At 44.3% G+C, this 24,935-nt stretch overlaps 1 protein-coding gene across 5 annotated transcripts in view; it reads right to left on the bottom strand.

The window, feature by feature from the left end:
- Kcnk2 (potassium two pore domain channel subfamily K member 2) overlaps positions 1-24,935 on the bottom strand; it is a 197,300-nt gene that overhangs the window by 91,928 nt on the left and 80,437 nt on the right. For all 5 annotated transcript variants that reach the window (XM_006250433.5, XM_006250434.4, XM_063271988.1 and 2 more), the window contains 1 exon segment: positions 9,254-9,371. In XM_006250433.5, the coding sequence (XP_006250495.1) occupies positions 9,254-9,371 (118 nt within the window).

A 24,935-nucleotide genomic window follows, 5' to 3' on the forward strand; every position in this document is an offset into this window, starting at 1 on the left:
AATGGCTTTCCTTGTTAGCATCTTCAGAGAGGTATGATGAATGCATCCATGAAACATGGACACTGTTTTTGTTGTTTGTCAGCTAGCTAGCTTGCTTTTTATTCCAAAGGAGTGTTGGAAATGATTGGAATTTAGGGCTAGTAGGTACCATGTATTTCTGATGACTTGAGCTTTCGATTGGTCTCAAAGCAGCTATTTCTCTGGACAGTTTAGAACCAAGAACTCCCCAGACTTTCTTTCTACCTCCAACAAGTCAAAACTGCTGCACATAAACCATGATGGTTTATGTGCTTGAGTGTCACCTGGTACTGGCTCTTTGTCAGTGCCACACTATGCCCTCAGTACTACGCAATGCCAACTCTTTAAGAGTAGGGCTTCGATACTCTAAAAACCTTCAAGGACAAGAAGATGGACAAGGCCAATATGCAGTATTAATTACCAGTGGAAAGTAGACAAGCCTGACCAAAGGTCACTCTGTGCCTTCCTTATTAAATGAGACACTTGCAAGAACAGTGTTCTTATAAGTATCCTGCTCAGCTCTAATCAGATTCAGAGCAAAGACTGGCCAAATGCACGATAAAATTTACACCCTAGGACCAACAGTATTATGGACCAGAGGAAACAGATGTTTATTCAGGACGTGAAAATCCACTGTTTCCAATGGGGGGTGATTTTATGGTTTATTTTATTTTAGGTGTATGAATGTTTTCCATGCATGTATGTGTGTGTTGTGTTCATGGCTGGTGCCCACTGAGGCCAGAAGAGGGTATAAACCCCCTGGAATTGGAGGTACAGATAGATATGAGCCATCATGTTGGTGCTAAGAATCAAACCTTGGTCCTCTGGAAGGGCAGCCAGAGCCTTTCAGTGATCAGTCATCTCTCCAGGATGCTTTTGGGGAAATTTCAAGGTCATAGAAGTTGATTGTCATTGATTCCCAGAAGATTAAAAGTGCATCCTTATAAGCTGTACAAAACTATGTACAAACGAGAGAAAAGATCTTTGTGTTCTGATAACAAGCAAACTTGATATTGGTATAATACTGGAAAAGGGCCAATGCTTTGGAAACACCAAAGGATTCCAAATTCCTTTTCAAGAAGCATAGGGTACTCAGTGCTCTTCTACAGCCCTCTTCTTGCCTGCCATGCACATGCAACGAGAAGACAGAATGGCCAATTTAACTCATCCTCTTAGGAGCCTGCAACGCTACTCACCGGAACCCAGCTCCACCATCCACCCAGCGTAACTCTGGACTCCACAAATCTAACTCTACCAGGGCATCTTCTGGGACAGGTGGTGGTAGGGTCGGGGTGGGGGTGGTCGCCTCCTCCTCCTCCTTCCTCCTCCTTCCTCTTCCACCTTCCTCTTTCTTCTTCCTTCTCCCCTCATCCTCCTCCTCCTCTTTTCCTCCTTCCTCCTCCTCCTCTTTTCCTCCTTCCTCCTCCTCCTCCTCTTCTTCTTCTTTCCTCCTTCTTCCTCCTCCTCTTTTCCTCCTTCCTCCTCCTCTTCTTCTTTCCTCCTTCCTCCTCCTCCTCTTCTCCTCCTCCTCCTCTTCCTCTTCTTTCCTCCTTCTTCCTCCTTCTTCCTCTTTTCCTTCTCTTCTTCCTCCTCTTCCTCTTATTTTCCTTCTCCTTCTTCCTTCTCCCCTTTCTCCTTCTTTTCTTCTCCATCTCCTTCTCCTCCTCCTCCAGATAATTCATTAAGCTTGCACGCAGATTTTGAATATGAAGGACTTATGTTAAATCTTTATATGAGTTTTACTTTCATTAATTTAGTGTAGGGAAGAGTCATAGAGCCAGGGACCCAAAACAATTTCATCTGTACTTCCACATGTAATAAAACAATACCGGTATTCCAAGTTTTTTAAATAATATCCTCTTTAATAAGTTATTTTAAAAATATAAAAGTCCAAGTTAGAACTCTGCTTGCAAAATCACTCATCTTTAAGTTGCCTGAAGAACCTTAACTTTCATTTAAAATAGGCTTGAAACATCCAGTGTGCAGCTCTCTCAGCCGCTGGTGAAATGCCACAGACACATGAGTGTGCTGACGTAGTCAGTTAGCACTCAACACTCACAGACATGGGCATTGCACCTTCTTGGGAGGGTCTGTGGCAAATTCTACACCTCTGCTTCAGGGCCCTTCATCTCCACACACTGGTAGAGGTTTCTGTATCCACCATATGGAACACAAACCATTGGGAATTTTTCCTCAGAGTTAGTTTATAGTTTTCTACTCCAGCCAAAGGCCAGTAAAAGAAAAGGTTTTACAGTTTACAATACACTCTGTATTTCCAAAACACATTGTTTCTTGCCCCCACCTCCTCCTTTCCCTCCTTCTTCCTCCTTCTCCTCCTCCTCTTCTTCCTCCTCTTCCACTTTCTCCCCTGCTCTTCCTCCTCCTCTTCCTCCTCTTTATCTAGAACTGCTTGATAAAACTACTTTAGATCTTCCTTCCTTTCCTTCCTTTATTTCTTCTTCCTTTGTTCTTTCCTACCTTTCTTTCTTCCTTCCTTTGTTCTTTCCTTCCTTTCTTTCTTCCTTCCTTTGTTCTTTCCTTCCTTTCTTTCTTCCTTCCTTTGTTCCCCCTTTCCTTTATTCCTCTTTCCTTCCTTCCTTTCTTCCTTTCTTACTTCATTCCTTCCTTCCTTTCCTCCTGCTTTTTACTTCCTCCTTTTCTCCTTCCTCTTCTCCTCCTTCTTTCCCCAATTTTTTTTTATCATCAGCCAAATGCTATTCCAAACTGGTATAATACAAGTTTGCAGCAAGCTTGGTATCAGTATCATAATATCTTTAACAATGCAAGCCATGTAAAATCAAATAGAAAGCCCATGACTCAAAACTATAGAAAAATACAGATACCACCCAACCGTAGGGCCCACATTGCTGAACTCATTCTCAATACTGTGGTAGCAGAAAGTGAGTATTCTCTGTAAAGGTGACAGGTGTCCCTGAAAGGAAAGCTACTCTACTCAGACCGAAAGGTAAACCCGGGATGGTAAACTAAAGAGGACCGTGAGTCAGGACCTCCTGTTAGCAGAGCAAGCACTTTACGTATTTACCACGTGAGTTATCTCCTTAGCCCAACCCCTACTCTTTTGATGAGATTTTGCAGTGGTTCCCACTCCACAGTGGACCTTATGACCCCCCTGAGTCCCACACACTCTGATTCCTGCTTATTTGGAACCTCCATGCCTTCTCCCAGGTCCCTTCTTCCAGACCTCCGGGGTCTGCTCCATGGTACGTCTTCATTCCTTGAACACGCAAGACCCCATCTTACTCGGGATCTCTGCCCTCTGACTGAACTCGTCTTTTCACTTGTCTTTACATAGCTGACTTCTTTTCATCCCTCAGGTTTCAGATGCAGTCGCCCCCTCAGAGTTCTGCGGCAGCCTCTGTGGAACAGCCACCCACTCCCTGCTCTGGTTTCCATGATCACACTTCAGGATCCTTGGCAGCACTCACTGCAAACACCTGCCTTGTTTATCGGCGTCCTCTTTTGTCACTGGTCTTTCTTACCCCAGTGCAATGACCAGAAGGTAACATGACTGAGCCAGCAGAATTAAAGCATAACCAAAATAAAGGAAGAGATAAACGTTGGTGGGGGGAGGGGGATAAATTGCTAAAAGGAAGCTTCCTAAAATAACACAGCATTTAAAACCGTGGCCATTTTTTTTAAACTCGGTTTTCTGAATAGGATCAACACTAGCTCTCGATGAATTACAAGTCTACTGCCTGAACACTGCATCCCCCATCTAGTTCTGTCAAGCCCTGTCTCCCTCTGGTCCTCCCTCACTGAATCCTGACATCCGAGACTGTGCTCCATGGTGGCCTGTGGCTCCCTATGTGTCACAGTCCCAACTTCCTGATTGTTCCGTCAACCGGAGCAGCCTCTAGTTACCTTCTCCGTGAAAGATGTACCTAGCTTAACACCACTGCCATCTCCCACTTTAGTTTTAAAAAGAAATCAATGTCTTATTCTATTTGGTAGGTACGAAATCCTCGAATATCAATTTATATTCAACTGCCTTTTCCCCTCCACCTCCAGCAGTTAGCATTTCCTACTATGTGTACCCTTAAATGACCCTCGGGTCTGCATAATGGGTGTTTACCTCTTCATCCCCAAACCAAGTCAAGTTGATGGTCTGACTGGGTTTCAGCTTGATATACCTCACGGGACAGCTTTTCCCTTCCACCAGCAGAAACACAGTGCTTGCTTCAAAGTATGGTTCAAATCCACGGTGCACGTCCAACTTGGGCCCATCGTCCTCGGCCCTGGCACGCTCTCTTTCCCACTTGTAACCACACCGTGACCCCAGTTCTGAGTGAGGATTGTGTGACGCCCCTGGCTTCTTCACATGTATGAATTTTACCTCTGCAATGAGGCTGCAAGCGGTGTCCGTGCCCTCCTTAAGCTCCCAATGGTGGCGAAAGCAGCAAGAATCCAAAATTAGCCACTTAAACTGGCACCAAGTCACAGGAGCCTCAGGATGAGCCCCGCCCCCGCCATCAGCCACCACTTCAGACGACTTGCAGACCCAAAGCTTTCTACCTTCACCCCTCCCCCTTGCTGTGCCTGGAATCCTCTCATCCATATACATCCACCTTGGAAATCATGAACTCTTTTTCCGGTCTTGGGATGACACTTCCTGCCTACCCACTTACCGCAGTATTCTGTGAAGTACCCCATGGGCTCTCATTAAACGGTCTTAGTTCATAGAGCCTGACACACCTTGCCAGGTTTATCTGCCCACCAACCAGCCTGACTCTCTGTTGTGCATGCTCAGGCCAAGGACACTGACTCTTAGAGTTATGACAACAGTGATGATAGGGCGTTTGTCATCCACAGAATAAATAAATGCACGATTGAGACAGCTTTTGATGAGATGTGTTGAACATGCCCTGAACTTAGTGTCACAGCTATCAGTGTAGTGTCAGAAAACATCCACTGAGCCATGGCTCACACCAATTCACCTCACCGCCTATTTGTCCTCAATTGTAAGAGTCATTCTTTTAAAACTAAATGTGTGTGTCTGTGTATGCGTGTGTGTGTGTGTGTGTGTGTGTGTGCGTATGTGTGTATGCATGTGTATGTGTATCTGTGTGTATGCATGTGTGTATGTGTGTGCATGTATGTATATGTGTATGGGTGTGTGTGTGTGGATGTGTGTGTGGGTGTATGTATGTGTGTATGTGTGTGTATGTGTGTGTATGTGTGTGGGTGTATGTATGTGTGTGTATCTGTGTGTATGTGTGTGTGTGAGTATGTGTGTGTATGTGTGTGTATGTGTGAGTATGTGTGTGAGTATGTGTGTATGTGTATGTGTGAGTATGTGTGAGTATGTGTGTATGTGTATGTGTGTATGTGTGTGTGAGTATGTGTGTGTGTATGTATGTGTGTGGGTGTATGTATGTGTGTGTATCTGTGTGTATGTATGTGTGTATGTGTGTGTATGTGTGTGTGAGTATGTGTGTGTATGTGTGTGTATGTGTGAGTATGTGTGTGAGTATGTGTGTATGTGTATGTGTGAGTATGTGTGAATGTGTGTATGTGTATGTGTGTATATGTGTGTGTGAGTATGTGTGTGTGTATGTATGTGTGTGGGTGTATGTATGTGTGTGTATCTGTGTGTATGTATGTGTGTATCTGTGTGTATGTGTGTGTGAGTATGTGTGTGTATGTGTGTGTATGTGTGAGTATGTGTGTGAGTATGTGTGTATGTGTATGTGTGAGTATGTGTGAGTATGTGTGTATGAGTATGTGTGTATATGTGTGTGTGAGTATGTGTGTGTGTATGTATGTGTGTGGGTGTATGTATGTGTGTGTATCTGTGTGTATGTATGTGTGTATGTGTGTGTATGTGTGTGTATGTGTGTGTATGTGTGTGTATGTGTATGTATGTGTGTGAGTATATGTGTGTGAGTATGTGTGTATGTGTATGTGTGTGTATGTGTGTGAGTATGTGTGTGTAAGTGTGTGTATGTATGTATGTATGTGTGTATGTGTGTGTATGTGTGTGAGTATATGTGTGTGTATCTGTGTGTATGTGTGTGTATGGGTGTGTATGTGTATGTATGTGTGTATATGTGTATGTGTGTGAGTATGTGTGTGTATGTGTGTTTATGTATGTATGTATGTGTGTATGTGTGTGTATGTGTGTGAGTATATGTGTGTGTATCTGTGTGTATGTGTGTGTATGGGTGTGTATGTGTATGTATGTGTGTATATGTGTGTGTATGTGTGTATATGTGTGTGTATATGTGTGTGGGTGTGGGTGTGTGTATGGGTGTGTATGTGTATGTATGTGTGTATATGTGTGTGAGTGTGTGTGTATGTGTGTATATGTGTGTATATGTGTGTATGTGTGTATGTGTGTGTATGTGTGTGTATGCGTGTGAGTATGTGTGTGAGTATGTATGTGTGTATGTGTGTGTGTGTGAGTGTGTGTGTGTGTGTGTGTGTGTGTGTGTGTGTGTGTGTGTGATTTCATGTGCACCGCATGTGTGCAGGTGCCTGTGGACTCCGAAAAGGCGAGTGGAGCTCTGGAAACCAGTTGCAGGAGTTGCGAGTTGCCCAGCCTGCATCCTCTGTAAGCCAGCAAGTGCTCTTAACCCTCAAGCCACCTCTGCAGCTCCCCCTAAATTCATTAAGTGCCCAGTATATCTCAGAAACTGGGGGTTTGGAGGGGGGAAACCAAACAGGTAAAACTCCCTGACTTTATAGACCTGGCATCACCAGCAACAACAGGCCTGGGGCTGGGGCTTTTTCCACCAACTTTTTCTCCCAGCGTTGAAAACACAGAGAGGGCCTGAGTGAGCCTCTTCAGTGAAAGGGATGTATAGCAAAACCAGTTTAGACCAAATCAGTAGCAGCTAGAAAGGTGATCAGCTGGTCAAGTCTGGGGTTGCTTTAAAAGCAGAGGCAACTGTGTGAGGGGTGGGCTAGAGGCAGGGTCTGGGAAAGAATCAAGAAGAATGATCACGGACAAACAGCATCTGCGCAGCTGTGGGATAAAGTCTGGGGAAGCTGGAAGGCTCCGACTTCAGAAAGGGTGAGTAATTGGGAAGCAATTCCTTAAATTTGGGCCTAAAGTTTAACGTGCCGCTTTGCATAATAAATCTTCCCTGGAACATCGTTCCAATGAACAGGCCTCCTGGTTCGAATTTGCGTCTGAAACTGATAATGTGAGTTAGACAAGCCACGGACATCTGCAGCCCACATGGCTGCACAGAGCGCCACCTTCACAGGACACCCTACCCAAGACACTGCAAGTCACCTGCACGAACTCCCCCAAGTCCTAGTTTCAAAAGGAGCAGTGCGGTTAGTGGCAGGATGCAGCCGCCATGGCTGAGAAGGGTCACTCGAGAAAGAACAACACACTGATATTTGTCCTTTGAGTTGCACAGATGCAAAATCTGGCTGTCACATGGATACTTAAAAAAGAAACCAATGTTTTTACCCTGGTTGACCTCTTCATCTAGTCCGAGGTCGGAGAAGATGGCCTTGACATCGGAGTAAGAAGGACCATGAAGTAAAAGATCTCAGAGGGGTGACTCAGAGTGGCTTGAGCCACCATAGGCTATAACCTGAGATGGATCAGAGAAAGACAGGGCTCCTAGGCAGCTTCTGAAGTAGCCCAAATAACCAGCTTCTGTGTTCAATGGCTATAATTTGGGGGTGGGGCTGGTGACAATGGTTTATTTATCTTCATGCACTGAAGTATATGTCTGTGAAACTTTCTGAATTTGGGGATTCAAGGAAAAAAAACCCGAGACTGTTTATAAACATACAGTGCAGACCTCAGGGCATATAATGATTGCGTCTCTTGCAAAATAATTTAGCGGTACAATGAGTTACGATGTGAACTCCGAGGTTATCCTTGGACAGGAGCAAACCGTTCTCGCTCAGTCTTGGGCCTTTTTGTTTTCCTTTTTACCCCCCCTCCTCCCCAAGCACACTCACAGACTCTAAGTAGTTTACACAATAAATAGTCATTTCCATAGTAGAAATGGCCAACATGTCTAAGCCTCAAACAGAACCTGCTATTACGGTTAAGAACCAAGGCTGCTATTCTTCCAGATTTCACAGCCACACAAATTTTGATGGCGCTGGTGGAAATGTTGGCATCAGCCTCATTTCTTGATCTCCAGAGAAAGGCACACCAGCACGGAAAACCACCGTCACAGAAAGGTACTAACAGTGCTCATAAGGGACCCCAATACTGTATCTCAGCAGTGCACTCAATTATAATTTGTTGGTGGCAATCAACCAGCAATAAAATCAAAACGTTCAGTCTCAGACCCTCCCATGAGAGGAGAACTCCTATATGTATTGTCCTCCTCTGAAATGCATCGGTGACTGTGATGAATCTGTATCCTTACTTTCAAAAGTCATGGCTTTAGCACGTTCCCTTGCATGAACCAGAAAGTCGGAACCCTCACCCAACCTTGGAGAATGGTGAGGGTGGCTCTCGGCACAGGATATGCACAGAAATCTCCTGGAAAGTTCTGCAGCATTGAAGGTCTGGTTACTAGAGGGAGGACTGTGTTCATTTATTCTGCTGTCACTAAAGTGCTGGGCACACCCAGGACAAGCTCAAAAACAGCATGAGCTTCCATTGCAACCATATGTCTAATGTTGTAGAGAAAAAGAAATGAGATTTAGACACCCAGAGTCCTGCCTGGGGTCATAGTTAACACAGTTAATACATCTATGCTGCTGTCAAAACATGACATGGAGACACCTCGCCCTGAAGTAATCCTAACTCATGAGCAATCAATTTAAGCAGGTGCTCGGCTAAGGGGGGAGGGTAACATTTATAAACTGAGAGAGGTAACATCGAATAACCACATTAAAGTCAAAACCAGAGTCAAGTCCTGTCATACTGCCACACTGAAGATAAGAAACCTATGGAGGGGGACAGGGGCAGAAGTACATGAACGAAGAAGTCACCAAGGATGGTGATCTCAAACCAATCCTGGTGTATGACAATATATTCTCACTGATCATATGTTGCCACCATATCGCTCCTGAGTTTCACAGGTATAGAGTTTAAGCTTAGCTCCACATTCAGAACCGACCGCCAGTTTGCTGATTTCCCTCCATTCAAACATTTGATTCAGATCTCTATATACTATAACCTAGTTTTCTATCCCAGACGGTTTTGACCCACTCTAAAAAGGGAGATTTGAACGGGTGAATGTCAGGCCCCAAACTCTACCAGGAGGAAAAGAGAAAAGGCGTCGTCTCCTACCTATGGTTGTGATAACAGTGCCGGCAAAGAAGAAAGAGCTTCCGAGGTCCCAGTGACTAACTTGATTGGAGTTGTTTCCTAAGGGGATAATCCCTGCATTTATGGCCGTCACTATTTGCTGCAAGTTTAAAAAGAGACTTATCAGTACACGTCAATCACACAGCGTTGTCAAACATCTCAACCCCCCGCCCCGGGCACGGCAACTTAAACACACGGGTCGACTTTAAGTCTTTGATGTTTTTCTGTTTAAAAAGTGTTAAGAGATCAAAACTTTATCCTCGACAACATGACATCACTTAAATCATGAGAATCTTACATTTCACAGCAAGGGCGTGGATTGGTATGGAGCGTCTAATAGTACGCATGCGCGCACCTCCACCGCCATGTTTGGTAGCATGGCTTGAGCCGGCACCCGAGTATAGCACTGTTCTCCAGTAAACAGCGTGGATTGGCTGCGGATTTAAATACCATATCGCATACTAGATTTAAATAACCCATGATAGCCTCGTTAACATGTCTATGATTCGGGTATTTGGTGAGCTGTCCATATGAGCCAATGGCATATTTTAAAAGATCTAATGAAACAGAGGTGAGAAGAGACAGACCACAGTGACCTGTCACTTCTCTATGTCTATTCTCTCAGATCTAGATGCCTTGCATCTCTACAGCTTCTAGTAAATTCTTCGAGAATGAGAATCACCCAAGGCCATCCTAAGCAGAGTTCATGGGGACCACGGGAATCTCTGCATGCTCCTTGTGTATGCCACATAAGGGGTAGACTGAGAGATGGCAAGGCCATCCCTTCTGGGAGTACGAATGAGGTAGATTTCATCAGAAGGAAATAGGTAGCCAAAGAGACGCACTGTGATAGCCAGATGATACGTTTCTGCGCAATGAGAGAGCGAGAGCGAGAGCGAGAGCGAGAGAGCGAGAGCGCGCACTTTATCGCTTAGCTTTCAGGTTTTAGAATGGACTCGGGAATCGTCTGATGGGCGAGGAAAAAGGTCAAGATGCTGCCGCATGTTTACAATGGAATCACAGTTATAAGCGAAGGGAGATTAAAGGGCACCCTGCTCCTCCGGCCGCTGACCGACAGCAAGCGAGCAACTAAGAGTAGAGTTGCACTCTCGTTTCACAGCTGTCACGATGGGGGCCAATCTATAGATTGGAACGGCCACACGTGTGTGTGCGAAATCACTTTGGATCTTGGTGTTTCCATTTACTTTGTAAGACATGGCCATGGTAGAAGCAAAACTAGGAAAATAAGGAAGGATGCCAAAAAGATGGCTTAAAAAAACCTCACTCTTCCAGAACACAGACACTTCGCTGTTAACGAACTGAGGCATATACTTCTGATGGCGTTTTCTTTACTTTTTTTTTTCTCTTGAGATAGGGTCTTGCTCTGTAGCCCAGGCTAGCTTCAAACTCTCCATCGTTAGCCTCCCAACTTGTGGTGATCACAGATACACACCACCAACTCTGGTTCAATATGCTTCTTCTATAGTTAGACCCGTAACCTAAGTTATATGTTGTATTCTCCACACTTATTTAATCATAGCTTGGTAATGACCAAGGAAAAACTGTGCATTGACTAACAATATTAAAGACTTATTTAATAATGTCCTTCCTGGTAATATCAGTCATGTGTTTTTCTTTGCTATTCTCGAATTTATCATAGTCTAGCACACATAGACTCCTGCTGTCATAAATTACAACTTCATTACTAAATACTCTTCTGTGAATGCATTTGTGTCTAAATATCCCACCCTGTTTCTAAATATTTCCTCAGGAGAGATTTCTGGAAATAAATCAGCCATATTAAATATTATTAATATTTTATAATGCTGGGTGGAAAAAAATAGCCATTATCTGTCTAGAAGACTCTATTTGGACTATTGCTCAACAACATACAAAGGTTTAGCAATCACCCTAAATGAGTAACATTTTATCTTCACTGCACTTAAAACAATGTTTAAACTCCATTCTTTATCATAAATAACACTGGGTGCCAGTATTTTGGGTTACATTTCAAAAACAGAAACAGGCGTCCCACACAAACATGCGCACAGCATGCGGTGAAGGGAGCTCTGGGGAAGCTCTGCTCGTGTGGTCCAGCTGTGTGTTCTCAGCACCAGACAATGTAGTTTTCCCACCTTTATCAGTCTTGTAAGACATGCTCTGCTGAGCCTGTCCAACCAAGATGGCTACTCCAAGGGCTAAGCCAGGAGGGTTGGGGAATTCAAGGTTTACCCGAGCTTAAAAGTGAGTTCAAAGCCAGCCTAGGTAAATTAGCAAAGTATTGCCTCAAAACTAAAAGAAAAGGAGGAGGAACGGGAAGAAGGAGAGGAGGAGGAAGTGGAGGGGGAGGGGATGTAGGGAGGAGAGTCAGAGAAAGAATGAGGAGGAGGGCAGGGAGGGAGGGAAGCAGACTGGGTGTGTAGCTGGATTATACGCTAAGGCCTGGGTTCTATCCCCGGCAGCAAGCATGGACAAAATTACAAAATAAAAACCATGTTCTTTGAGTTTTATGCAAATGTTCATTTTCATGAATCCAATATATTTAGATTTTCCTCCACGCAGTGGGATGCACACCTATAACTCCAGGCAGAAGCAGGGAGATTGAGAGTTCAAGGCTAGGATATAAAGACCTTGGCTCTTGTTCTATAATACTCCAGTATGCCTGCCCCCCCTCTCCTGTCCTCTGCCTTCCTACCTCCTTTTCTCTTTCTCTCCCCTTCCTTTCTCTCCCTCTCTTTCCCCCCTTTTCTCCTTCTCTCTCCCCCCTTTCCCCCCCTCTCTCTCTTTTTCTCTTTCCCTCTCCCTCTCTTACACAGACTCTCATCCCACACAAATCACTCACAAATTTAAAAATATATGAAATCTCTAAAAAGGAAGAAGAAGAGTCCCATAACGACCCAGAGTTCCTACCATGGCCACAGCTTAAATCTTTACTGCATCGAGGAACCACACCTGGGGTGTTGTTCTAAGTCCCCCACAGGCCTATGTGATCACTTTTAGAGGGTTTACATTTTTTCTGTTTTAGATTAAAAATTATTAGCCAGTGCTGAATACACAAGTGTATATTTCTCATCCTTTGAGTTATCAGTCCTCGAGAGTTTTTAGTCTCAGAACCACCTTATATATAGTCTCATCGAGTACTGAAGAAACCAGTGAGCTTTTGTTTTGTTTACTTAAAATTACACTTTTTATATTTAAAATATAAAAACATATAATTTAGATTTAAAGTATACTTTTGTATATTTATATTTAAATTTGCATATTGATTTTTTTTACTGCAATGTGTAGTAAGAAGAGATGCAGCTTTCTAATTTTATAAATATCTTTAATACCTGGCTCAACACAAGAGAGATGTATCCTAATTGACTTCTACAATCAATCTGCCGGGGTAGCCCATCCCATAAACCCCAGAAAACTGTACATGAATAAAACAGAACACAAAAGACAAAACACCCTCATGACACTAAGAAAATTACTTTGGGGGCTGAAGAGATGGCTCAGTGGTTAAGATCACGGAGGCGCCTGTGGAGGACCTGGGTTTAGTTTGCAGTCACCTGGGGTAGCTCACAAACTTTCTGTATCTCCTGTGCAGGGAATCTGACGCCCCCTGCTGGCCCCCTTAGTAACCTGCACCCACATGCACACAACCATACACAGACATGTAATCAAGTAACTCTTCGAATGAAGATCAATTTGACCTTGTCATAGATCTGAGAAGTTCCTAGGTAGCAAGTTGGAGAACCACTGCTTAGCACTGAGCTTCTGAGTTGTTTGTGTTTGTTCAGATCCATCTCCACCTGGGGAGAGCTTGCTTCCCCGCAGTGGTCGGTCGGTTTGTCTGTCTGTCTGTCTGTCTATCTATCTATCTATCTATCTATCTATCTATCTATCTATCTATCTATCTATCTATCTATCTTGTGGTTCTCAGTAACTCTGCCTTCTTGCTTTTCTTCTTTTCCATTGGAATCCCACAGCAAAGTTAAATTAGAACAATGAAAGCAGTGTTTTTCTCATACAAAACCCTCAACAAATAGAGGACGGGGTCATTAAATATATTGAGTATTGGTAAACAAACGTCCTTTAAATATTTTTTGAGAACAAGTTTTAAAATAGAAATAAATAATTCTAGAGCATAAATAATATATTATCAATATATTTATGTAGAAATAAACATTTATATGTAAGTAAAATAAATAATAAAATAAATATAAATCAAAATTTTAAAATTTAAATAAAACTCTAAAAAATATTTTTGGTAAACAAGGGCTGGAGAGATGACTCTGGTTTGGAGCCTTTGCTGCTCTTGCAGAGGAAACTGGTTCAGTTCCCAGCACCCATGGCCCTTGTCTCACAACTGCCTAGGACTCATCCACCTCTAGGGCACCTGGCATCCTCTTGTGAGCGTCACAGGCTCTTGCACTTATACACGCACACACCCCCAAAAATAAGAATAAAATTTTAAAATGTCTTGCAAACAAAATCTTATCAGAAGGCTACAAGCTCCTGCTGGGCAAGTTTAGTGAGGGATGCAGTGTGACTGTCCTAGAGCATTCCAGGCTCGTCTCCTGCGGCAGGTGGCCTGGGAAAGCCAGTGACTGTGCTTTGTAGCAGTGCTGGAGGCTGTGTCCAGAATCTCAACCCCTGGCAGCATCGGTCACTTGGCAGTGATCCACCTCTGGGATGCACACTTCTGCCTCAGCTGAGCTAAGCAGGTCTTTGAAAGTATTTAAGATAGGGACAACAGTACGAGGTACATAAGAAGTAAAGAAATAAATTAGTGATGCTAATTAAACACAAATCGCACAAAGAGTTCTTGTTCCATATTCCCTTGGTTCTAGTGAATTAATGGGCGGCATAGCTTAAAAATAAAGATACACTGAAACTGGAGAGATTGTCCAGCCTTTCTTGCTGATCAATGAACTTTGGGTTCACTGAGAGACCCTGTCTCAAAATGCAAGATGGACAGTGATCACGGCAGACATCCGGTGTCAACCTCTGGCCTCCACATGCATGCATACACATGTGTACACACATATACACACACACACACATCACACACATGCACATAACCACACAGACATGCACATACAGGCACACACACAAATATGCACACACATATGCACATATACACACATACATGCACACACAGGCATACACACAAACACACATGCACATATACACATGGACACACATGCACACATATGGACATACACATATACATGCACATACATGTATATGCACACACATACATGCACATGCATGTACACATAGCACATACATGCATAAACATTTAAGCTTTAAAGCTTACTTTTCTACTAAGTCTTGTGAGCTACTCAGTGACATCAGTAATTTACAAGGGGGCTGGATTAACATGAAGAGAACACAACATCACACTTATCTACCCTAAGACCTATGTCTGTGCAATGTTAGTTAAGAACAGTCTTCCAAGCTTACGTCCCACCAAAATTGCCGATCACCAGTTCACAGACCAGAATATGCACCGAGGAGCCTAGGGAAGGTGGGTCAGTGGGTAGAGCCACTGCCCAGCATGCCTGAAGCTCTGGGTTCTACCCCCCAGCACCTCATGAATGCAGTGTAAGGTCTGGGGTGTGCTGGTGGTGCACATCTGTTGTTCCAGCACTCAGGAGGCAGAGGCAAGAGGATCAGAAGTTCAAGGCTAACCTCGACTAGCTGGTGTATATGAGATTAACTCCACAAAACAAATAAATAAGAAGAAATTAAAGAGCATAAAAAGTGTTCTCCACAAAAAAGACATTGAGCACATGGCTCTAGTCCAGACTTGTAGTTCAAGGAATGACAAGGGCAATTACTCATTAATGACAGAGAGTCTTGGTCTCTGTGATAATGCTGGCTTTAGCATCAATGAGCCTGAGTGAGACTGTGTTTGTATTCATTCCTGAGCTGTAAAACGTTAATATAGCAAGGCCATCTGCCCACTGGTGAGACCGTCTCTGCTCCGTACTCATGGTTAGCACATCCTGAGAATCCAGAGGGAAACTGGTAGTCAGAGATGTGTGACAGTGATAAAGGACTTTCATGTCCTGAAGTACCCTAAGTGGCTATTCCTCAAAAGACTCGAAGACTTTAAAGACCTGAAAAGTCATTAAACTGGTCTTGCTGTAAATTGAAAAGCGAAAGTGCTCCCTAAATCTGGTTGCACCTTTTTGGCGTGTATGCCTGTGTTGCACGTATACCCCCCTGTATCTACATATGCAGAGGTCAGAGAAAGTTTTGGCTAGACTGGCGGCCAGCCCCAGGGATCCCCTCATCTCTGCCCCAAACAGCCCTGGGGTCACAGGCTGCACCGTTACACACTCAGCCTGTACATGGGTATTGGGAATCCAAACTCGGGTCCTTATGATTTCCCCAGGGGCTGTTGGCCACAGGCCCCCTAGGACAAAGGTAGCAGAGTCTAAGGACAGGGTTCAGAAGGAAATGACAGACTTCCAGGATCAGCTTCAGAGAGGCAGCTCAACTTTGTTCAGGGTGAATCAAGAGCTATGTAGTTTGGGGAAGGAGGGAGGGGTTTCCAGGGCGGTTATGTGCTATTGGCTGCCTCATTTGCATGGAGAGGCATTCCATAAACCCCAGGTGCTGGCTAGACAGGTTCTTATCAGGACAAAGGAAGTTGAACGTGTAATCTCTCCAAGGCTGTGTGACATTCCTCAGAGAGAGGGTGTGGGAGACAATGGGCCGCCCAGATCAGACAGAGAAGAGGAAGCCTCAGGAAGAAAAGGGAGTTGTCCATCTTGTGCTCAAGGGAGCTGTCAGACATGGAGGACCGTGACCTTCAGCGTCAGAACCCAACAAACGTTCTTACCTCGGAGCCATTTCTCCAGCCCCTTATTCTCATTTTTTCTTGCAATACTCAGACTCTCGTGCCTCCCAGAACAATGCAGAATGACCTGAATGCTTTCTATAAATCGTCCCTGTAAACGTCATAATTAGTATTTCATTTAAATACCATCACATCCAAAATGCTAAAAGGAGGATTGTATTAATAATTTATACATATTTAAAGACTTAATGTTTTATTCGTGTGTGTGTGTGTGTGTGTGTGCGCGCGTGTGCCTGTGTGCTGTGTGCCTGTGTGAGTTTACGTGTACCATTTGTGTGCTGGCGCTCACAGAGTTTGGAAGAAGATATTGACTTCTGGCTCCCCTGGAACTGAAATTACAGACAGTTGTGAAGCACATGACGTGGATGCTGGGAACCCAAGTCCTTTGCAAAAACTGCAAGCACTCTTAACCACTGAGCCCTCCTGGTCACTCCAACCCCAATTTGAGAATGTTAACGGAAAAGTCTGCCCTGTTTGTTAGCCAGGTGCTAACTTCGGAGTTTGCATCAGTGATGCCCAGAGAACGGTTTCCACAGACCCAGGAATGCTCTCGTTTCCTCCTTTTTAAAACGGACACTGTTTCTAAAAAATTGCTACAATGGTAAAATCGTTTATTCTGGTATCTGTATGGTAATACAGTCCCTTAACAAAAGCTTTCTCCCTCCAGATGTCTGTCATGTATGACTACTTCCTTGTGGGAGCCTTTTGCTACCTTAAGAGGTTTGTCTGTAAAAGGGACCAAGTTACATTGACAGTGCCTTGAAGGGAGCCAAACTTGAAGGAAATAAATGACACACTGTAGCCACCCACAGCTTAGTGAGAAGGTGATCCCAGGTGCCGTTGTGATTTACTGTCACAGCATAAAATAATCACAATTCCTCAGGCGCACACAGTCACATGTGACACTGAGGCCAGAGGCTGCAGGTCCTTAAACGCCTCACCTTGTCTTTCACCTCTGGCTACATGCAAACATAATGATAGCCTAACTCTACACTGTGGCAACTATCTTAAAGTTTTTCATTTAAAAATATGTATTTCATACAATGTATTTTGAGTATATTGTTTCCCCTCTTCCAACTCCCCTCAGATCCTCCCCATCTCCCTAAACCACCCAACTTTATAGGTTTTTGTTTCCTCCCTCAGAAAAAGAAAGGAAAATGAAAAAAATCCCAATAAGACAAAAAAGAAAGAAAAGCAAAGAAAGATAAAGAAAAGAAACAAAAAAAACATCAGAAACAAACAAACAAACAAGCAAGCAACACAGAATCTGCCTGTGCTGGCAGCTGTGCCCGGGCTGCCCTGGAGATTGGCTGATATACCCAGTGTCACTCCACTGGAGAAACTGATTTTCCCTTTCCCAGCTGGTATCGAGTGCCTATGGCTTCTTAGTTAGGGGTGGGGCTTTGTGTCTGCTTCCCCTTTCCCTTCCCCCTTCCCCCTTCCCCCCTTTCCCCCTCCCCTCTTTCCCCCTTTCCCCTTCCTTCCCCCTTTCCCCTTCCTCTTTCTCCCTTCCATCCCCCTCCCCTCCCCGATTCCCCTCTCCCCTCCCACTTCCCCATGCTGGGATTTTGTCTACGTGGACTGCGTAGGCCTTATGCATACTGCCACAGCCTCTGCTATGAGCCCTGGTGTGGTGCAGACATCATTTTCTTAGAGCCATCCACCTCTGGCTCTTCTGCTGTGTCCACCTCCTCTGCCACACTGACCCCTGAGTCTTGAGGGGAGGATGGTAAAAACATCCCTCCAGGGCTGGGTGCTCCACAGTCTCTACTCTCTGCAAGTCGTCCAGCCGTGGGTCTCTGTGTTAGTTGCCATCTTACCACAAAGCCAAGTGTTTTGAAAGGCCCTGCATTTCCCAGACAGTAGAGCAGGAGGGGCCTTGTTCTTTGCAGGCCTGGACCCTCAGCGCACAGTGCAGTGGTGGAAGAGCCTAGGAGACCTTGCATGGACTGTGTGAACCAATGAAGGACTGTGCCAGTGGATTACCCACTTCCTAAATTTGTTGGACAGACTTGTTTAGAATGTTCTTTATAGACAGCAACGGTACAAGAGGTACCCCTCCAGTGTGGGCAGCAGTCTTTTTTTTTTTTTTTTTGGAGCTGGGGACCGAACCCAGGGCCTTGTGCTTGCTAGGCAAGCGCTCTACCACTGAGCTAAATCCCCAACCCCAGGGCAGCAGTCTTTTGCACAAAGCTACTTCACCAGCCATGATACACGGAACAGAATGAGATTCCTCCAATGGGCAGCAGTATGTGTCTTTACAGTTACGTGATAAACAAGGGTGGGAGAGGAAGTTGGGGAAAACTACAGAGACCCCTTGCCCTCTGGTCCTGTTGAAACCCCTTGACCAAGGAGCAGCAAGAACTCCAGCACAGTCAACAACTGTTCAAGGCCATTCTCTCTTCCCAGATGAAAACCTGCAATTTCTAGGACTCTCACCTGTAGTGGGAGTAATAAAAAAAGAACACATCTCACGCTAGCGCTGGCACTGGTGGGACACATGGCAGCAGCGGGGTGTTCCCATCTCAGCAAACTCTCTGGCCCAGAGCTCCAGAAATGTCTCCACCTGACTCACTAAGTTCCCTTGGCAGGTTGCTCCTATGCCAGCCCCATGGAGCCAACTGCCCCTTGTGGTTATTGTCACAATTCCCAGTAACCTGACAAAATCAAAACTCTAGAGGCTTGTAAGTTATCAATTAGGTTTATATCAGTAAATTCTCACCCCCATAAAACATCCACACAATGAGCCAATTGATATTGATATAAACTGCCCACCTAGATAAGACAAACTGTCCCATAATTAGCCATCCCTTATAAGATATTCAGAGCTACCTGTGACTATTTAAAACCACACGAATCTGGGTCATCTTTCTCTTCCTCCGTCTTCTTCCCTCCTCTTCAGTACTCTCTTTTCTCCTCCTCTCTTTCCCCCTCCGACCTGGACGTCCCTTCTACTCCTCATCCAGTGATTGGTCCCCTGAAATCTTTCCTCATTAGGGGAAGGTCCTTGCCACACTCACCAGAAACCCCTCAGTGTTCTTAGATATAGATGGAGAGCCTCCATGGGACACTGAGGGCTAACACCAACACATGTAATCTGCAGCTCTCCCTTGAGGAAAGGCTACACCCTCATCTGAACATGCCTGGCCCCTTCCCTGAGTGTCTCTTTTGTTAACAAACATGCTTAAAGGTTTACATCAAATATCTTTTGTTAAGATTTATTTTTTTTCCAAGTTTGAGTGTCTGGCCTGTTTTCTTCCTATTGAGCATGGACCTGGTGCCAACAGAGGCCAAGAGAGGGTCGTAGATCTCCTAGACCTGGAATTAAGGATGATTGTAAGTCACCATGTCGGTGCTGGAAGCCAAACCTGGGTCCTCTGCAGAAGGAGCAAGTGCTCTTAACCACTAAGCCACCTCTCAGTAACCCTTGCCCATATCAAAATGTCTTTAATAAACCCCCTCTCTTCTTCACACTGCTTCACCCCAACTCCCCTGTATATGGAAGCCAAGGATCTGGTTTTACTTGGGTTGAGGTCCCTAAAAAGGTAGGAAACTCCTCAGGCTGCCACAGGCAAGCGAGTGGAGCCACAGTTCCATCCCACTGCACTGACAAAGCTACCCCAGGGCACATGTGCCACACCCTGAGGATAACTCAAGAGCTAAACCCACGTTCTGCTTTTGTCCTTTCATGGTATTCCGGTACTTCCTGGGCTTCCTGATAGGGATGGCTTTTCCGCCAAAGTGCTCGACCCGCTGAAGACCCACTGTGGGAGCAGATGGTGTCTTGACACCACATAGCATGCGACATTTTCTTTAATGTTGCAACTGTGAACCCAAGGTCCCATCAGTAAGCTACATCTGTGTTAAAGATTCCGTGGCCGTGACGAGTTGATTAAAGCTGTTGACCGTGAGGAGTTGGAATGTCCCAACCGACCCAGATCTGGCAGTCAAGTTATCTCTGCCTGTCTCCAGCTCTCTGACAGCCATTTCTTGATCACCTCCCTGTCATCTCAACTGCTGGCCAAAGGCCTTTGAAATGTACTCGCTCATTAGACCACCAGCTCCCTCCAATCCAAAGCCAAAGAATCTTCAGATAGTCCCAGAGACCTGATACATTAGATTTCCCTGTTTTGCTTCAAACTGCCTACCTGATGTTCCCATGACTTTCCTTTGTTCATAACTATTTAAAAATATAAAAGCACTTATCCTTCAGAATGTGTTATAGGAGGAATCTGACAGTGGTTCCTGCCAGTGATCGCTCACCCATGATCTTAAAATAAGCTCTCTCCCATTCCCTTCGAGGTGAGAGCTGAGCATTGAGTTGATATAATTAATGAAAACCGAGTTAAAAGATAGAAAATTGCTAATATCTGAACATTTGTGGCATGCAGGATTTCACCTTAATAGTGGACACAAAGAATAGAACTAGCATTTCAATGTGCAGATCGTAAAGGCAGTGCATTTCTCTCTGGTGTGACGTCCATTGCTGCTGAATTAAAGCTACTTTCCCTTAAATCCCGTCACCGGGAATGTTACCTCCTGGGAATTCTGACTGACTCAACTCTGATTGGAAACTCAAAATGTGTCCAATTTATGCACATACCTGACAAAACTTGATACATTAGATATTTAAGACAATCACCCATCTTAAAATTGTACCTTCATGACTTGACAACAAATACTCCATTCTAATTCATATGTAGCCTCTAACGGTGGAAGTGCATTTGTGGATCACTGTGTGAAACTTTGTTTTTCAGAAGATGCATGGTCATGTGGGCCTGGCACTCGTCTGTCTATCCCACTTCAAGTCCTAGGGGGTAAAATGAGGTACATAGATAATTTTTAAAAAGAAATAGAAATGTCGGTGTTATATCCCGCACTCAAATTATCTTCTCTAGGTACCGATGAACATTACATGTGCGAAATCTATATCAATCGCCCTTTCTTCCATAAAATAGTTATGATTTTATGTAAATGCAATTACTTTTGCATTGTGAATACAAAACATGGATCATTAAATCATACTAATGCAGGGATTAGAAAAATGTGCATTTTCTAGGTTTCCCCAGAGTGGATTTTATAAGAAGGGTAATATAATCTTTTAATTTATTGAGTGTTACTAGAAACAACTTGAGCTAAAATATATTTTATATTTTGTTTTTAAAATTGGCGTTAAAGGAAGAAGGCATGCCAAAATTTAAGCCTTTTAATTTAAAATGAAGCCCTGCGTCTTCTGACTTGGGGAGAGTAGCACCACTACAAGAGGAGAATTCTGTCCAGCAGACTCAGAAGCGCCACTCTGAGCTGTCTCCTCACATCTTCCCCTCTATTTAGGGATTGTGCATTTGCAGGTCAAAACTATTTTTATGCAGGCTAGTGAGGCACACAGCATGTTTAGCACTCCCTTTGAAGTGTAAGCTGAACTCCTATTAGTAGAAACAGAACTTTAAAACCCAAAGCAGGACAACAGGACTGGGGGTGGGGCCGTCCATCAAAGGGCCAGAAAGAAACAGATGCACTGTTAGTACCTGAGCTGACATTTCTGGTCACGTGTACTTAGGATTTTTTTTTTCTATTCTTTTTTTTTTTCTTTTTTTTTTTCCAGAGCTGGGGACTGAACCCAGGGCCTTGCGCTTGCTAGGCAAGCGCTCTACCACTGAGCCAAATCCCCAACCCAGGATTTTTAATCATAGAAATAATATTGAGTTAATGAATATTCAGAAATAGAATACTGAAAGGAAAATTAACTCCTAGTCCCTAGAGCAGAGTGTTTTTTACAGCATACGCATATTTATTTTTTAGCATCCATAGCTCTTAAATCCTTCCTCACCTGTTGCCACACAGCATACTCATGTTCTCAGCATTTTGAAGTCTTTGGAGCTACTCCCTTTCAAAGTTTTTTTTTTTTTAATTTTATTTTATGTATGGTATTATTTGCCTGTGTGCCTGTTTGTGCACCACACACAGATTCCTGGTGCCCATGGAGGCCACATCAGGTCCCCTGGAACTGGAGCTAGACAGTGGTACATCAACATGCAGTGTGATGAATTGACCTGAGATCCTCTGGGACAGCAGCCAGGGCTCTTAATCTCTGAGCCATCTCATCAGCTCCTAGCTCTTTTGTTGAGACAGGAGCTTACCTTGTACCTTTCGCAGCCTTGGAACTCACTATATAGACTAGGGTGGCCTCTAACTCACAGAGTTCTACCTGCCTCTGCCACTGGAGAGCCAGGATGCTAAGATTGAGTTTTAATACTATGGGTGTCTCCTAATTAGCTGCAGTAATATATTTACACTGGATACATTCAGATACATTTATTCCATTTGTATCTGAGTGCCAGGGGTGGAGTGAAAAGTTGCTTTATAGAAATCATGGGCTGAATTTGAACCACTCAACAAGATGGATACAATGTAACCAGAAAAGATTAAGTCTGGTGGAGTCCTGGCAAACCAGAAGGAGTCAGAAGAGCGCACACAAAGCTCAGAGGAGGCAGAGGCACCCGGATGCACATTCTCCCAATCTGCCCAGATGCCAGGTCACTGTGTGGATACTAACACTTATGGGAATGCTAAACATGATCTTCCTGGCCACCTTCCAGAGCTGTCTGTGTGTGGTAGAGTTAACAAAAGGAAAGGGAAACATGGAGTGAAGGGGAAGTAGAAGAAAGAAACAGAAAAGCAAAGAACACTCAAGAAAAAAGCAGCTAGAGGCCATTCAAGCAGCAAGGAAGAAAGGGTTCTAGAAGGAGAGACAGGGTAGGCTGTAGTCATGTATTGATCTAGGAGATGCTTTTAAAACCACTGTCTTCAAAATAGGATTTGGACAGGTAGGAAAGGAAACTGGGTGACTGAACTAAGAACATATTTTTACAATATTTTGTCTACAGGGTACTGCAATAACACACACACACACACACACACACACACACACACACACACACATTTTAAACTGCTATAAATAAATAAGGTCAGATAAGTAGGGTGTGGTGGCACATGCCTACAATCCCAGTGCTTAAGGTTGGAGACAGGAAGAGTCTCGTTAAAGGCCAACATCAGCTACATAGTAAATTCCAGACTCACTGTGCTACATGAAACCCTGTCTTGAAATAAAGAAGAAGAGAATTAATTATTAATCTAAGGTGTGACAAAGGGAGCTTTACTTTGGCAGTTAATGATATGCACTGCCTTCTCAAATTAGGAAAATTATATTTGCTTTTCCCATAAAGTCATTGGTCTCTACCATTTAGACTGTATATCCACACCAGGCCAAAGCTTAAACAGAAGGAGTGTCTGATCTCCATATAAAGCTTACCAAGGGACAATACTTAGAGAAATTACTCAAGTTTCTTCATGACAGTGATCTTCTCTAATTTATAAACAAATGGCTTCGCCCATATCCTTCTTAAATACATAACTGAAAGGTCGCAGTGGAGGTGGAGAATCTGGGGCTGTGTGTATACCCACATCATGACAAACGACAGTGGACCTGTTAGCAAAATCTGTATTCGAATCTACAAAATTCCTACAAGCCAAACCAGTCATCAGTAAAAGCCAAGCCCTGACTAGAAGAGGATTCTAGTGTTGATTGGCCAGTCTTGCCAGGGACATGTCTATGGGCCACCATCCTGGAGCTGACTGACTCACTGTTGTTACCAAGCCTCTGAGCATTCAGATCCCAGACACAGCTTCTTAACACACCAGAGAGGACTTTCCCAGTGCCTTGCTAACACTGTGCAGAGAACAGGTAGCCTTGGAAACTCTTTCATAGGCTTACTGGCTCAGTGTCACAAAATCGAGACAGCAAAAGCAATACACAAGCAGCATCCCCTAATGTTGTAATTCATAGTGATGTGAGCTTCTTAGCTTCCCTCCAGATTCCCTGCCATTCTCTAACACACACCCAGCCATGCACTGTCTTGAAAATACTAAACTGGTTGGAGCAACCTTGGTGAAACTCATGGGTCTCAAAAGCATGCAGAGGCATGGACACACACACACACACACACACACACACACACACACACATACACGCATGCATGTGACAAAAAGTACAGGGGGAACTCACTGAGAAGATGATGATCAGCAGAAGGAAGGAAGGAAGGAGGGAGGGAAGTAATGAGGTGAATGCAAACTATCCCCTTTACTATATACGACCTATACATTATACACCCATTCTATACACGTGAATGACGTGGTTACCATAAAGCTCCTGTTATGCGTGACTAACATATGTTAATATAAAACACTTTTTAAAATAAGAACTCCAGGTTGTGGAGAGACAAGGGCCTAACAGAACTCCTCACACATTACCAAGGCCACTGGGACAGAACTACCCATGTTGCCTGTCCAGGAGTTGTCATACAAACGTGCAATTAAACCCTTCCCTCAGGCAGCACTCTGGCTGATAGGAGAGTGTCATCTCACAGCCATCAGGGCAGCAAACATGCCAGACACCTCTGTTCGAGCGAGCGCTGTTCTCTAGTTGCTCCCTGATGCCTGCTGGTCCATCCTCAGTCTCATCAGGATGTCAAGTTCAAGAGCATTTCAGACCACACTGACCCAAGAGATGATGACAGGCAGGCAGGTGGATGATCCTCTCAGCTGCAGGGGCAGAGGTATGGAAAGACCCTTGCTAAAGCCTTTGATAGAGACATCTGGTATACCAGCCTGGGTATCTCAGCCTTTGTTGCTGTCCCATCTCCCCATGACCTAATACTCTGCTCATACCAGTGAGACAGGAGATTGAGTGGGAGGCATTAAATTACACTGGAGAACCGTGAGGGCCAAACACATCTCAGCTTGGCT

Source organism: Rattus norvegicus, chromosome 13, assembly GCF_036323735.1.
Source record: "Rattus norvegicus strain BN/NHsdMcwi chromosome 13, GRCr8, whole genome shotgun sequence".
NCBI classification, from domain to species: domain Eukaryota; kingdom Metazoa; phylum Chordata; class Mammalia; order Rodentia; family Muridae; genus Rattus; species Rattus norvegicus.